The following is a 16601-nucleotide window of genomic DNA, read 5'->3' as shown; positions in this document are numbered from 1 at the left end:
TTCTGGGTCTTTGAAATCGGGGAGGTTTGAGTGGGACACCCTGTACTTACTTCTGAGCCTGCCATTTTAAATACTCAGGGCAAAAAAAAAAAAAGACCTTCTTGCTAGCTGGTGGTACATGAAGGCAAAACAACAAAGTACTTTTGTTCCATTTTGCTTGTGTTTTCTTTGCAGAGAAAACTAGTACATCCAAGCGTCGATCATCTTGCACAACAATCTCCCATTACTGGACAGAAAACTACAGTGTGTTCTTAATTTTCTTGGCGTGCTTAATGAAAAGCATATTTTCAGCTCATTACAGTATTCGGTATTATGGTATACGTGTTTTCAGCTCTGGATATGGAAGACTCAATGTTCTTTTCGTACTTCAGAGATGTGTTGATCAAAAGTGGTGGGTGTATTCTGGTTTCACCATCAAAGTTAAATTGCCTAGAAAGATTCGTGAGTTGTCTGCTCAACGGATAAATGAAGTTTTGTTTCAGATGTGAACTCATCAATGAACGATCACCGTGAATCTTATCTCTCTGACTAATCTCGAGTGTGGAGTTATTTTTTTGTGCTCTTTTCTCGATAACTGATTTGCTTCCAGTATTTATGAAGGTGATGTTCTCAGAAACCTGCAGTAGAGGCGTCGTGCGTCATTAAAACTTCCAACGTTCACTAAAGGCCGCCAGATTACAAACAGGAAGTATCAACTTATTTTCGTTCTGTTACAGGGATCACAGGATGGAGGCAGAACAGTTCAAGGAATTCGCCACCGAGATGGCGGACTACATAGCAAATTACCTTGAAAATATTAGAGAGAGGTAAGTACAACTCATTTAAGATAATTTGATGCTATCAATTTTTGCAACATAACAAGCAACTATTAGTCGATGAAGATAAGCCCTACTATAACATTAATGTGAATTTTGGAGTATACAATGCAATCGCAATGATAGACTTGGAAAGTATACGAAGGTTGGAACTTTAACAGTGGCAACTATTTATTTACAGCTCGTACAAAATAGATAAGAGTTTCAAAGTCTTACTGACCTTCAAAGTAGTCACCAGCGTTGTGTATAACCCTTTGCCAGCGATGTAGAAGTTGTAGGAATGTAGGATACTCTTAGCAGTGCTAGTTGTGTTGACAGTTCGAGTGGCGCGGTCGATTGCCCGACGAATTTGTAGCAGTTCTGAAGCGAATGATATGAAGTGTTTCCTTCGGTTTAGAAATAGTTAAACTTAAGAGGGCTTATGTCAGGGGAGTGCAGTCAGTGGTATAGCATTTAGCAGGCCCATCAGTCAAACAAATCAGTAACAGCTTGCACTGTACGTGCTTGAGCATTGTCCTGCAAAATGATGGTCAGGTCCTGCAGAACATGTCATCACTTCTGTCTCTATGCTGTTCATTTTTGGAACAAAACTTACGACCAGCTATGGCGAAAAGTATAGGAAAGTTGGTACAACGCTACGACAAATGTCTAAGCCGGAGCAGCGACTGTGTAAAAAAGTAGCCGGAAGGTGTAGCAAATTGCAGCAAATAAAACATTTTTGATTTTCATTGCTGTTTCCATTTCGCGACCGATCGGACCTTGCTTTCCGAATAGCGCTCGTATAATCGGTACTTCCTTAGTAACAGACTGAGTTAACCATGGTCGATTCCCGGTCAGCGGATTGCTTTTTGTTAACCGGCGCTTAACGTTGGCGTAGAGCAGAGAGAACTTAAACGCAATAAAGCTTTAACCGTGATCACGGGCCCCACCGTTACCTTTTTAATCGACGTTGGTACACCGGCTCTTAGGGCTATTACTATCGATAGCGGTGTGACATTGTCGATCGTACCTTTTAGCATCGCTTTATCTCTGGAGCATTCGTAGCTGAGCGCTCTTCTCGCGGCAAGAGGCGCCATCTTGCTCTTTCAACAATGCCCAAGCGCCACCGCTCACACGAGAGCTATGGCTGTTCGGATTTCATGGGCAACGACCGTATGCAGTTGGTGCGCCACATATATGAAACAGTTTGCAGACGCTGATAAAATAAGAGTTCAGAACTTTTCCGTGGAATGGTGCGGCAACCGGGAGTGGTTAATCAGTTTACTACATCTACATTTATACTCCGCAAGCCACCCAACGGTGTGTGGCGGAGGGCACTTTACGTGCCACTGTCATTACCTCCCTGCCTGTTCCAGTCGCGTATGGTTCGCGGGAAGAACGACTGTCTGAAAGCCTCCGTGCGCGCTCTAATGTCTCTAATTTTACATTCGTGATCTCCTCGGGAGATATAAGTAGGGGGAAGCAATATATTCGATACCTCATCATGCGTAATTACATACGAAGTAATAGAATAAATCGATAACGTCATTCTTAGCAAGTAGCATCTGTTGGCGGGATATATTTGAACATTTATTATGTCTACAGCGAGCTGTTACAGCGTAATAGCTTAGTTTGGAAAAGCAATACTGTATTGGCAAACTATAGCATGAAAGTGAAACTAAATTTAACTGGTGGTCCGAACATTATTGAGTCTAGCCGTTGTTCAAAAGTATGTTACTTACGAACACAAAAAAACCAAGTAAATGGTATGAAATGTCAAATTTTCAAAGCAGCCTTTTTCGGCTAAAGCTGAAAATTAATGTTCGTAAAGAAAAGAGACGTTGTCGTTTTAGACAAGAGGATCAGAGTTCGTATGAACCTTGTTCTCTCTGTTAACTATACCTTACCGAAAATAAAAAACTTTTAATCTAGAATCGAGAAAATTAATGGCAGGGGATTACACGCGTGAACGAAAAAGTATTACAATGAATTACATCCATCTACATCTGTGGCATCAGTAGCTGAAAGACTAATCGTTAAGTTGACTTTATCTCGCTCGCACAAGTAAATAACGCTGGCACGAACACGTGTTCTTGCTTAAAAGTCCACACAGGATAACTTCGAACTCCACTAAGAAAATTATAAAAATGGTTCTCAAAGACCACTGCTGACAACATAGACAGATATTGAATCAAAAATCAGAACTCGAAAAGTATCGCTCCAAACCCATCCCGACAGTTGACGCTGTGTCCGATGAATCTGTCGAGACGATGTCTGACAAAGTCAGAAACTGGAAATTTGACTGAAGAACTCAAAAGATCCCTCTAACCTCTTCCCTCCCTCCATCCATCTGATAGTCACAGATTCACGCAGTTAATGCAAAAGAAAAGGGAGACACAGAAAAACGTCGCTGCTGAAACAGTGGAACATTAATACTGTCAGGAGGCACGTGAGAGCTTAATAGAAGGTCCTGTGCATGTTCAAAATGGTTCAAATGGCTCTGAGCACAATGGGACTCAACATCTTAGGTCATAAGTCCCCTAGAACTTAGAACTACTTAAACCTAACTAACCTAAGGACATCACACACACCCATGCCCGAGGCAGGATTCGAACCTGCGACCGTAGCAGTCCCGCGGTTCCGGACTGCAGCGCCAGAACCGCACGGCCACCGCGGCCGGCTCCTGTGCATGTGTCCGTAAGAAACTAATGTTTAAGAATCAGATGCTCCCTTTTTGATGGCTTACCGATCCGACAGGAGAGACTGATTGGGGTGTCCAGTCGGCTGCATTGGTTTACGGAACACGACGTTTCGACAGCGTACCTGGTCATCTTCAGCTGATATCTGTAGAATGAGCGTCTCCGCTGCATAGTGCCTCCTGTATACTCTTATCGCTCTCCCACTCCTTCCCTCATTAAACGACCGCACGCCGCGTCGTGTTGTGTGGTGAGTGGCCGTGACCGCCGAAAGTTGGCCGCTAACTCCGGTCCGGTCCGGTCCCGACCCTCGGTGCATCTACCATACACGTCGAGCGTCGAGAGTCCCACTCGGCCGCTCCTACCACCTCATTTGGCTGAGACTGAGCAAGATAGCGCAGTGGTTAGCACACTGGACTCTCATTCAGGAAGAAGATTCAATTCCCCGTCCAGCCATCCAGAGGTACGTTTTCCGTGAATTCCCTAAATCGCTGCAGGGAAGCGCTGCGATGGTTCCTTCGCTCCTGTGCTTCTTCTATAATGACATCGACGTCAACGGGATGTTAAACCCTTATCTTCCTTCCTTCGTCAGTTAGCTGAGCGCTTGGTGGTGCGCCTTGAAATCGTAAGGTCACACATTAAGGAATGGCCGGCCCTGAAAATGATGCTTACTACTCCTCAATCCTTCCCCCCCCCCCCCCCCCCCACTGCTCCACACTCTGTCAGCAAATAATACTCAATTGCTGTATCGGTGTATATCCCTCACACGGTTACCGTATTTGTCTGTATCTGCCTCTAGGCTCTCTATAAACACAATACGTACCTCTCAAGACTGTTCCTCCTTTTACGAGGAGATTTATCGCACACAACGGTCTGCGTGGTCCATCACTCGTGTGTCCAGGGGTCGAGCTGTTGAGAACTCCACCTCCACATACGGGTATAATGTACAAGAGGTGGAGCATGCAGTCTACCATTGCAACGTGGTCTTCCAGCCTTAGCGATCCTCTGCTCCCCTGCGGTCATTCATATCTCTGAGGGAAGAGGTCAACGACTTTTACTCCAGTGACTTCTTCCCGATCTGCATTCACCTGCCCGACACAGTAATGCCAGAAAAGCCCCCCCCCCCCCCCCACCACCACCCGTCGGAATAAAAATTGGACTTTGTACAGCCAACTTGCTATGGTTGAACACAAAACTGTCTCGTCTTCTAAAGCTGGATCATATATCAATTCCTTCATACACTGAAGCGCCAAAGAAACTGGTATAGGCATGCCTATTCAAATACATAACAATGTAGTCAGGCAGAATACGGCGCTGCGGTTGCCAACGCCTTTATAAGACAACAAGTGTCTGGCGCAGTTATTAGATCGGCTATCAAGATTTAAGTGAGTTTTAACTTGGTGCTATAGTCAGCGCACGAGCGATGCGACACAGCACCTCCGAGGCAGCGATGAAGTGGGGGATTTTCCAGTACGACCATTTCACGAGTGTACCGTGAATATCAGGAATCTGGTAAAACATCAAATCACCGATATCGCTGCGGCCGGAAAAAGATCCTGCAATAACGGTACCAACAACGACTGAAGAGAAACGTTCAACGTGACAGAAGTGCAACTCTCCCGCAAATTGCTGCAGATTTCAATGCTGGGCCATCAACAAGTGTCAACGTGTGAACCATTCAACGAAACATCATCGATTAGGCTTTCGGTGCCGAAGACCCACTCGTTCTCGTATACCCTTGATGACTGCCCGACACAAAGCCTTACCGCTCATCTGGGCCCGTCAGCACCGACTTTGGGCTGTTGATGACTGAAAACTTGTTGCCTGGTCAGACTAGTCTCGTTTCAAATTGTATCGAGTGGATGGGCGTATTCGGGTATGAATCCATGGACCCTGCATGTCAGCACGGGACTGTTCAAGCTGGTGGAGGCTCTGTAATGGTGTGGGACGTGGGCAGCTGGAGTGATACGGGAACCTTATGTCTAGATACGCCTCTGACTGGTGATACCTACGTAAGCATCCTGTCTGACTACCTACATCCATTCATGTCCATTGTGCATTCCGACGGACTATGGAAATTCCAGCAGGACAATGCGACGTCCCACACGTCCAGAACTGCTTCAACTGCTACAGAGTGGCTCTAAGGGCACTCTTTTGAGTTTAAACAAATTCCACTGCCCACCAGACTTCCCAGACATGAACATTAATGAACATATCTAGGATGCCTTGTAACGTGCTGCTCAGAAGAGATCTTCACCCCCTCGTTCTCTTTCGGATTTATGGACAGTCCTCCAGGATTCACCGCGTCAGTTCCCTCCAGCACTACTTCAGACATTAGTAGAGTCCATGCCACATCGTGTTGCGGCACCTCTGCGTGCTCGCGAGGGCCCTACACGATATTAGGCAGGTGTACCAGTTTCTTTGGCTCTACGGTGTATAAGGACAACTGCGGAAGCAGGCTTTATCATGGTGGAGTGACGAAATAAAGCTCACTAGTGAAGGGCAGAGAGCAGAGTTGTTGTTGTCCTCTATCCAGAGACTGCTTTGATACAGCTCTCCATGCTACTCTATCCTGTGCAAGCTTTATCTCAGAGTAACTACTGCTTAGTGTATTCATTTCTTGGTATCCCTCTGAGATTTTTACCATCCACGCTTCCCTCCAATACTAAATTGGTGCTCCCTTGATGTCTCAGAACTCGTCCCACCAAGCGATCCCTTCTTCTAGTCAAGTTGTGCCACAAATTCCTCTTCTCCCCAGTTCTATTCAATACCTCATGAGTTACGCGATCCACCATCTAATCTTCAGCACTCTTCTGTAGCACCTCATTTTGAAAGCTTCTATTCTATTCTTGTCTAAAGTATTTATCGTCCATGTTTCACTTCAATACAGGGCTACACTCGATACAAATACTCCCAGTAAATCTTTCCTTGCCAGTGCCAATGTACATTTTATATCTTCTCTACTTTGTCCATCATCAGTTATTTTGCTATCCAACTCTAATTCCCTCAGCATCATCTGATCTAATTCGACTACATTCCATTATCCCCGTTTTCTTTTGTTGACGCTTATCTTATGTCCTCCTTTAAAGACACTGTCCATTCTGTTCAACTGCTCTTCCAGGTCCATTTCTGTCTCTGGCAGAATTACAATGTCATCGGCTAACCTCATTTTTTTATTTCTTCTGTGTGTGTTTTAATTCCTACTACTGTCTCTCAAATGGGAACTGGATACTTCGTTATCTGCAACTCAAGGCAAATCACCTGATCACGATACACAGGATCTTGCGACACATCATAGAGAAATGTAAGAAAAGGTAATGTTGGTCGCTCTTGTTAATTTTATCTGGGTGGCAGGACAATTACCTGACTCGCTCAAGGAAACTATTTTAAGTACACTATCGAAGAAGCTATTTAATCTTTCTCTGCCAAGCATAGAATTCAGTAAAATTTATCTGAGATTACGCTCTGAGAAGCACGGGATGCTTCTTGCAATTCATCGTCTGTAATAAGCCGTCTGCGAATGTGCTGAACTCAATCCACCGTCCGCGTTACAGCCGTACTCCTAGAGATGGTGGAGCTACAACAACGCGACAGTGTCCGTATAAATGGAGAAGAGCCTGTGGCAAGTTTGAGTCAGCTCGCGAGTCGTTCTTGGGTGGCTCAATTTGATTAGAACTGTTTATGAAAGGCAGATGTCCGGGACCGTGCCCCGATTTCTGTTTGTCGTAAATGCTCTGTTTGTTTGCTACTGAAGAGTGGAAGTCGAGCTACAATTACGCGAAGCTCTGGGAACCTGGTTCGCCACGCCGTTGCTGCAGCGCACTGTGGAGTCAAGGTCCCGCTTCCCCCGAGAGATCTCGTCGCCGTTGCGCCTGTGTAGCTGTTTTCATTTGGTAACCGGCACCTGCTAACAACCTGTGGAACCAATTTAGGAGCGCCGGGCAGTTTTACGTAACGCCTGGCCGTTGCACGTGAAGCGGAACGACATATTCCGCTAGAAAGCAGGTTTCACTGCCGGCGTAGCGGTCGCCGGCAAATTTAACAGCTCCGCTGTTTGTGCAGGATTGACACCGTCGTTCATTCAGCGCTTTGACACTACGCATCACAAATTTTGACTGTTGACAAAATCGTGTAGTTTTCATACATCTTTCGTAGCTGTCATTGTAGGAGGGGCGTTCAGTATCGACTTACACTTTATTTTTCCTCATCATTCATGCCATTTGACTCATCGTTACAGTAGCAAGTATGCAGTACCTTGGTCTCACCGTAGGTTGCAGGACAATCACTAGGTGTCCAATCCCTGTGTTGTGCAGCCAGTTTTCCCAGCTATCGTCATTACATGAGCGAGCAACATGGTGTGAAGATATGGTTTCTGTGGAAGGAGGGTGTAAACACTGCTGGTATTCACAGCAGTGTGTGTGTGTGTGTGTGTGTGTGTGTGTGTGTGTGTGTGTGTGTGTGTGTGTGTGTGTGTGTAGATAAAGAGAGAGCACCGCACGAAAAAATGCTCTTTCAACACGACGACGCTCGTCCCGATGAGAGTCGCAAAATCAGGGCTGCCGTCGCTGAAATGCAGTTCCAGGTACCGCCAAAAACACCGAATTGTCGGGGCTGTGAAGAAACCTCTGTGCGAACATCATTGCGAGCAGCTGTCCTGCGATGGGTTCACCAGTCTAGAAAATAGGTTACGGGATGGCGTACAGAAATTACAGGCACCAAGTCAGGAGATTACGGTGATTGTGAAATACTTAGAAGCCCACTGCAACGTCGGCAGCCGTGCTTTTCCGACTCGTGTGGGACGAATATTGTCGTGTTGTAACAGCACTTTAGTGGTGGTGGACTCTCTCCGCACACTGCCACCAAACGCCTGCGATCCCCCTGCGGGTCTGGGGTAAAAATAGACCCGAGGTATTCCTGCCTGTCGTAAGAGGCGACCAAAAGGAGTTTCAACCGTTTCGGCCTTCCATGTGATGGTCCCCCTTGGGGTTTGACCTCCATATTTCAAAATTCTACAGAAGTACGAGCCTTTTGGGGAAGGACGCCTTACGTGGTGTATCACTGGTCCTCCGTGCACTAAGACCTTGGCACTCAGCATCGTAACGGCGTTGTAACCATACCCACTATTCCTCAAATTGGGCCTAAACGCCTGATGGGTTGTACAAGTTACGCCCATAGTGCGTCCCCATCTGCACCTACGATCATGATGGACTTTCCATGGCACCCGAAATCCAGCATGGTAGCCAGCCCGTTGTGGTGGGGTTGTCATGTACCCTCTAGGTTGTAGCCCCCTGACATCACAGGGATCGTACTGCCGATACCTGAGCTGCACCCTCCCCACGTCGGCCAAGGAGTAGATGCCCGTCTCCTTGGGGCATCAGGACTCCCGGCAACGGTCATCCTGCCAGGTGGCCCTTGCTGAGGCTGGGTGGCGCCCGTGGGGAGAGCCCCTCGTCGGAGTGGGTGGTATCGGGGCAGACGTTTCGCAGATGAAACGTCAACATGTATCAGGTCGCTCTGCGGCCGAGTCTTTTAAAAAGAAAGGTACTGTCTCTGGTTCTGGTTCTCCTGCCCTTTCCCCCTTGGCCATTCCCTGGGAGGAAGGACAGGCCCGCCGGCTTGGGGCGAAGTACTTCCCCCGCTATTTGGTCTGTTCTCGGACCGATGTGGGGACGTTCCCCACCTCCAAGACCATGTTCTTTGTTCAGCACATCGAGGACATCTTCGGGGAAATCGAAGCTCTCAGTAAAATGCGTTCGGGGTCCGTTCTTATAACGACCACCTCCGCCACACAGTCAGCGGCGCCCCAGGCGTGCGACTGACTAGCGGACATCCCAGTGTCCATTGTCCCGCATCTGGCACTGAATAGGACGCAGGGGATTATTTTTCATCGTGACCTCCTGCTGCAATCTGATGAGGAGCTCAGGGCCAACCTGGAGCGCCGAGGCGTTCATTTCGTCTGGCGAGTCCAGCGCAGCCCCAAAGACCGTCGCATCGACACTGGGGCCTTTATCCTCGCCTTCGAGGGGGACGTTCTCCCGGAGAAGGTAAAGGTGATGTGCTACTGGTGCGACGTGCGACCTTACGTCCCGCCTCCTATGCGCTGCTTTCGGTGTTTGCACTTTGGGCACATGTCGTCACGGTGTGAGGCTGAGCCCCTTTGTGGCGATTGTGGACGTCCTCTTCGTGAGGAACATACATGCACCCCAACACCTCGGTGCGTTAATTGTCCTGGCATCCACTCGCCTAGATCTTTAGACTGCCCCGCGTATCAGAAGGTGAAGAAGATTCAAGAACTCAAAACTTTGGATCTTCTCTCTTATTCTGAGGCCAGGAAGAAGTATGACCGCCTCCCTCCTGTGACGTTGACAACTTCGTTTGCCTCAGTCGTGTCCACTCCTTCCACAGTATCCTCACCCCTATCCTGTGCCCCCTCCACCTCCTCCCCCCATCCGGGGTCTATGCCTCCGCCTCCCAAATCCCTCCCTTCCAAATCCTCCTCGCCTGCGGCCCCCGCCCCCTCTGCCCCAGGGGCCACCCTTCCTCCTCCTTCTCCCCTCCCCCGCCGCCTGAGAAGCGATCCTCTTCTCAGGCGTCCATCGGGGAAACGTTCTGGATCCCAGCTTCCGAGGTCCGGCGTTCCAAAACGGACCCCGCGTGTGAGGACCTTCTTCGGGTCCAGCCCACCATCCCTGTGCCTCCTCGGACTTCCAAGAAGGCCTCCAAGAAGAAGTCTCTATCCCCCTCTCCACCCCGGCGCGTTTCGTCTGACGCTCCATCCGTGAGTCGCTGCTCCTGGCCGTCCTCAGTTTCGCCGGGACGCTCTGCTCCCAGGCGCTCAGCTGGCCTCTCGTCGGCAAATGATGCTGCCCCTCCTACGCAACCCGGGACAGCGGCTGCAGTTGGCGACGACTCGATGGAACAGGATCCGCCTCCCGCCGGTTGTAGCGTTGTTCCCTCGAAACCTGGCCCTCCGTGGCCGTCGAGGTGACCAGCTCTTCCCCCCCTTTTTTCTGACTAGCGATGTCTTTGTTACATTGGAACATAAGAGGTATTCGATCTAATTGGGAGGAATTACAACTGCTCCTCCGCCTGCACTGTCTGCTCGTCCTTGGTCTCCAGGAAATAAAGTTGCGCCCAACTGACCGTATTGCCTTTACCCACTATACCTCGGAGCGGTATGACCTCACCCCTGTGGACGGTATTCCAGCTCATGGTGGGGTCATGTTGCTCGTTCGGGACGATGTCTATTACCATCCCATCCCATTGACCACCCCACTCCAAGCAATAGCTGTCCGTATTACTCTTTCTGCCTTTACTTTTTCCGTTTGTACTGTCTACACTCCATCGTCATCCGCAGTTAGTCGGGCTGACATGATGCACCTGATTGTTCAGCTTCCTCCGCCGTTTTTGTTGTTTGGCGACTTCAATGCCCATCATCCCCTTAGAGGCTCTCCTGCTTCCTGTCAAAGAGGCTCCCTCTTGGCGGATGTTTTCAACCATCTCAATCTTGTCTGCCTCAATACTGGCGCCCCGACTTTCCTCTCGGACTCTACTCATACCTACTCCCACTTGGACCTTTCGATCTGTTCTACCACTCTTGCCCGTCAGTTCGAGTGGTATGTCCTTTCTGACACCTATTCGAGCGACCACTTCCCCTGTGTCGTTCGTCTCCTGCACCACACTCCATCCCCACGTCCTTCGAGCTGGAACATACCGAAAGCTGACTGGGGACTTGACTCCTCCCTGGCGATCTTTCCGGACCACGATTTTCTCAGTTGTGACAGTCAGGTCGAATACCTCACGGCTGTTATCACCAATGCTGCCGAACGTTCCATACCTCATACTACCTCTTCTTCACGTTGCGTTTCCGTCCCGTGGTGGAATGAGGCTTGTAGAGACGCTATCCGTGCTCGACGACGTGCTTTACGCACCTTTCGCCGCCATCCTACGTTGGCGAATTGTATTGGATACAAACGACTCCGAGCGCAATGCCGTAGTCATCAAAGACAGCAAAAAAGCTTGTTGGGCCTCTTTCACCAGCTCCTCTAACAGTTTTACTCCCTCTTCTGTCGTTTGGGGTGGCCTGCGCCGGCTGTCGGGCATTAAGGCCCACTCCTCGGTATCTGGCCTGACCTCAGGTAATGAGGTCCTTGTTGATCCTGTGGCTGTCTCCAACGCCTTTGGCCGCTTTTTCGCGGAGGTTTCAGAAGAGGTTCGGCGACCTTCCTTCCACTCGCTGAATCTGGAAACTTATAATGCCCCCTTTACTATGCGGGAACTCGAACGTGCACTTGCACTGTCCCGGTCCTCTGCTCCGGGGCCAGATGCAATTCACGTTCAGATGCTGGCACACCTTTCTCCGGCAGGCAAAAGCTTCCTTCTTCGTACCTACAATCGCGTCTGGACCGAAGGTCAGGTCCCCATGCGTTGGCGTGACGCCGTCGTTGTTCCTATACCCAAACCTGGGAAGGATAGACACCTTCCTTCTAGTTACCGCCCCATTTCTCTTACAAGCTGTGTCTGTAAGGTGATGGAGCGCATGGTTAACGCTCCGTTAGTCTGGATTCTTGAGTCTCGATGGCTACTTACCAATGTTCAATGCGGCTTTCGTCGCCGCCGCTCCGCTGTTGACCACCTTGTGACCTTGTCGACATTCATCATGAACAACTTTTTGCGAAAGCGCCAAATGGTAGCAGTGTTCTTCGATTTGGAGAACGCTTATGATACCTGTTGGAGAGGAGGTATCCTCCGCACTATGCACAGGTGGGGGTCTACGCGGTCGCCTGCCCCTTTTTATTGGTTCCTTTTTAACAGATCGAAAGTTTAGGGTACGTGTGGGTTCCGTATTGTTGACGTCTTCCTCCAGGAGAATGGTGTGCCTCAGGGCTCCGTCTTGAGCGTAGCCCTTTTTGCCATCGCGATCAATCCAATTATGGATTGCATTCCCCCTAATGTCTCAGGCTCTCTCTTTGTCGATGACTTCGCGATCTACTGCAGTGCCCAGAGAACATGCCTCCTGGAGCGCTGGCTTCAGCGTTGTCTAGACAGCCTATAGTCATGGAGCGTGGCAAATGGCTTCCGGTTCTCTGAAGAGAAGACGGTTTGTATCAACTTTTGGCGATATAAAGCGTTCCTTCCGCCATCCTTACATCTCGGTCCCGTTGTTCTCCCATTCGTGGAAACAACTAAGTTTCTAGGGCTCACATTGGACAGGAAACTTTGTTGGTCTCCGCACGTCTCTTATTTGGCGGCCCGTTGTACACGTTCCCTTAATGTCCTCAGAGTTCTTAGTGATTCATCTTGGGGAGCGGATCACACTGTCCTGCTTCGCTTGTATCGGTCCATAGTCCGATCGAAGCTGGATTATGGGAGCTTCGTCTACTCGTCTGCTCGGCCATCCCTCTTACGCTGTCTCAACTCCATCCACCATCGGGGGTTACGTCTTGCGACCGGAGCCTTCTACACTAGTCCCGTCGAGAGTCTTTATGCTGAAGCTGCCGAATTACCATTGACCTACCGGCGCGACTTACTGCTGTGTCGGTATGCCTGCCAGCTGTTGTCAATGCCCGACCACCCCTCTTATCAGTCCTTCTTCGCCGATTCTCTCGACCGTCAGTACGGGTTGTATGCGTCTGCCCTGCTGCCCCCTGGAGTCCGCTTCCGTCGCCTGCTTCGACAATTGGATTTTGCCCTCCCTACCACCTTCAGAGAGGGTGAGAGCCCGACACCACCTTGGCCCCAGGCTCCAGGCTCCGGTTCATATTTATCTCGACCTCAGCTCGCTCCCGAAGGAGGGTAATCTGGCTGCAGTGTATTGCTCATGGTTTGTCGAACTTCGTGCGCGACTTGCCAATCACACCTTTATTTACACCGATGGCTCCAAAACTGACGATGGTGTCGGGTGTGCCTTTGTCGTCGGGGCCGTCACCTTTAAATACCGGCTCCTCGACCAATGTTCCAGCTTTACGGCTGAGCTTTTTGCTCTCCATCAGGCCGTTCAGTATGCCCGCCGCCACCGCCATTCATCGCATGTACTCTGCTCTGATTCACTCAGTGCTCTTCAGAGCCTTGGAGCTCCCTATCCCGTCCATCCCTTGGTGCAACGGATCCAGCAGTCCCTCCATTCTTTCGCTGATGATGGCTCTCCTGTCAGCTTTCTGTGGGTTCCCGGACGTGTAGGAGTGCCTGGGAATGAGGCTGCTGATGCTGCAGCCAAGGCTGCAGTACTCCTGCCTCGGCCAGCCTCCCATTGTGTCCCGTCATCTGACATTAGTGGGGTTGTTTGTAAGAGGCTTGTGTCGTTGTGGTGGGATACTTGGTCATCCCTTCAAGGAAACAAGCTCCGGGCAGTAAAACCGTTTCCAACTGCTTGGACAACCTCCTCCTGACCATCTCGGCGAGAAGAGGTCCTTCTGACCAGGTTGCGGATTGGGCATTGCCGGTTTAGCCACCGCTACCTGCTCCCCGGTGACCCAGCCCCGCAGTGCCCTTGTGGTCAAGCATTAACAGTGCGCCATGTTTTATTGTCGTGTCCCCGCTTTAGTCGATCTCGTGTTGTCCTGTCCCTGCCATCTACTTTACCGGATATTTTAGCTGATGACGCTCGAGCAGCTGCTCGTGTTCTTCGTTTTATAACTTTGACTGGCTTGTCCAAAGACATCTAACTCTTTTACTTATTTTATCTGCATCTTTGTAAGGACTTTCTGGTGTCCTCCCCCCTCCCCTTGAGTTTTACTAGATTCTATGTGCTCTAGCAATTGTGACTGGGCGCTAATGACCTCAGTAGTTAAGCGCCCTTAAATCCCACAAAAAAAAAAAAAAAGCCTGCGAATATCCGCACGGTTCACACCCTCCTTCCACAGAAACCAGGTCGTCCAGCGTTGTCCTTGATGATCTTACTCCATGTTGTCCGCTCATGTAACGACACCTCTCGGGGAAAATGGGCAGTACTGTGCAGGGATTAAACTTCTAGTGTTATCCTGCCACCTACGGTTAGAGCAAAGTACTGCACACTTGCAACTGTAATGATGAGTCATATGGTGCACCATGAATGATGGGGAAAAATAAAATGTAAACCAATACGGAGTGCCCTATTATAAACACGGGGAAAATCAGACGCTGATATTATATTCCCTGTTATGGATTATAGTCATCCGATTCTAAAGTGGTGGAATATAATCCTGTTGCAAGAACAATTACTGCCTTTTAGAGTGTGCACGAATGACGAATAAGAACGTTGTTTCGTATGTTCAAACAAGAGTATAGTTGGTCATTGACTGTACTTTCAAAAAGTGGCTGTCCGATTAGGCTCTTCTCTTGTACTCCAACAAGGAAAGTGGGACTACAGCCGGACTCATAGTACTTGAATAATAATAAAAACCAGGTTCTATATTTGTATCTGTTCTTTTTAACACCAGTTTAGACACCACATGGTGGCATCTTGAGACCCGAACGTAACCTGCCATCCACAGCCATTTTCATGTAGAACATGCTGGGCTTGTTGTTGCCTCGAAAGGTACGGAATACAGTTAGTTTTGGCCCGGCAAGTTATATGTACGTTCGGGGCCTGAAGATGACACCATGTGGTGTAGAAACTGGTAGCATGTGTTAAAAGTAATAAATGACGTTAGATTCAAATACAGCCGCTGGTTTAGTTATCATTATTCAAGTACCAGTTAGGCCCCGGTCTGCACTTCAATACACACACAGTTACTACTGTTTACTGTTCAGTTCTTTATGTTGTACACCTAATCAGGTCAAACTGTTCCCTTGGAAGAGCTCTTTCTCTTACACATGTTTCGAACCCCTACAATCTCCACTTAAGGTAGTCTGCATTTAATGCGTCAAAAAGTCTTTGTGCACTATAGCCGGCCGAGGTGGCCGAGCGGTTCTAGGCGCTACAGTCTGGAACCACGCGACCGCTACGGTCGCAGGTTCGAATCCTGCCTCGGGCATGGATGTGTGTGATGTCCTTAGGTTAGTTAGGTTTAATTAGTTCTAAGTTCTAGGGGACTGATGACCTCAGAAGTTAAGTCCCATAGTGCTCAGAGCCATTTTTTTGTGCACTATAAATCTTGTTGTGGTTAAAGAAATTTGCTACGTGCACATTGTCAAATTTATGCACTGTGGGTGCGAAATAACAGCCCTGCAAGCAAGAATCTTCCACGTCTGCTTTTGTCCATGGTTTCCGGAAAATCGCAGCACGGCGAACGCTCTTATAAAATTGACTTACGACTTGAAACAAGCTATGAACAAACAACTGATGAATATTATTTGCTTTTTGGTTTTCAGCAAAGTTTTCGAAACTATTGACTTTGAAAGTCTACTTGCTAAACTCACAAGGCAAATTTTTTCTTAAAGTGCTGTACAGTTGTTCCACTCGTACTTTACATCCAGCCAACATTGTACAATGAGTGGAACTAAATGGAGGAATGTACGAGCAGTATCAAGGGCCCCTCAAATCAACTAGTCATTCCCATCGCAAATATCACCTATACGCTGACGACCTTGTTATACTAAGTGCAAGTCCAAGAAACATGTGCATAGCCATCCAGCATGCAAATGCTGATTTACTTATCTGAGTGGGTGCAGAACGTGGGTTTGAAACTTAACAAACTTAACTCATCCATAACACAAGTAATCTTATACGCTCACGAGAGACTTACTACCACGTCAGTTCAGTGAAACTCTTCCGCTCTTAATCCTAAACAGCGCAGAAATAACATTTTGTCTTTTGTAAAGAGTCTGCACTTTATTCGGGATCATTACTTAGATTCGACCGCTGTGAACACACAACTGCAGTCTGTAAGAAAGGGTCGGCGTCAATTCATTCATTAAAAAAATATAATAAAAGAAGCTCGTACAGTCGCTAGTACTCCCCATACTTGACTGTGATACTGTTGTCCAAGGACTTTCGTACGATAGCTCACCAAGGCTAGAAATGGCGGTGAATGCTTGTGTGCACTACATTTTAACATAAGCTACTTCGATCATATCACTCCTGCCTACGGCTTTGTGCCGATATGCATAGAGACTATCAAACTCTTCTCTCTTCGTATCAATCATTCCTCTGCCTCTTATCTTCAACTCCTACATTATTGTCTAAGGAGAA

The 16601-nt window shown here is 48.5% G+C and overlaps 1 protein-coding gene across 2 annotated transcripts in view; it reads left to right on the top strand.

Annotated features, from left to right (window-relative positions):
• Positions 1 to 16601, top strand: part of LOC126263132 (aromatic-L-amino-acid decarboxylase) — a 205273-nt gene that overhangs the window by 71089 nt on the left and 117583 nt on the right. For both annotated transcript variants that reach the window (XM_049960155.1, XM_049960156.1), the window contains exon 2: positions 717 to 806. In XM_049960155.1, coding sequence (XP_049816112.1) covers positions 727 to 806 — 80 coding nt within the window. In that variant the 5' untranslated portion in view covers positions 717 to 726. The remainder of the gene's footprint in view (positions 1 to 716; positions 807 to 16601) is intronic.

This window comes from Schistocerca nitens, chromosome 6 (genome assembly GCF_023898315.1).
Source record: "Schistocerca nitens isolate TAMUIC-IGC-003100 chromosome 6, iqSchNite1.1, whole genome shotgun sequence".
NCBI classification, from domain to species: domain Eukaryota; kingdom Metazoa; phylum Arthropoda; class Insecta; order Orthoptera; family Acrididae; genus Schistocerca; species Schistocerca nitens.
The sequence above is the reverse complement of the archived record's forward strand: the minus strand, read 5'-3'. Positions and strand labels throughout refer to the sequence as shown.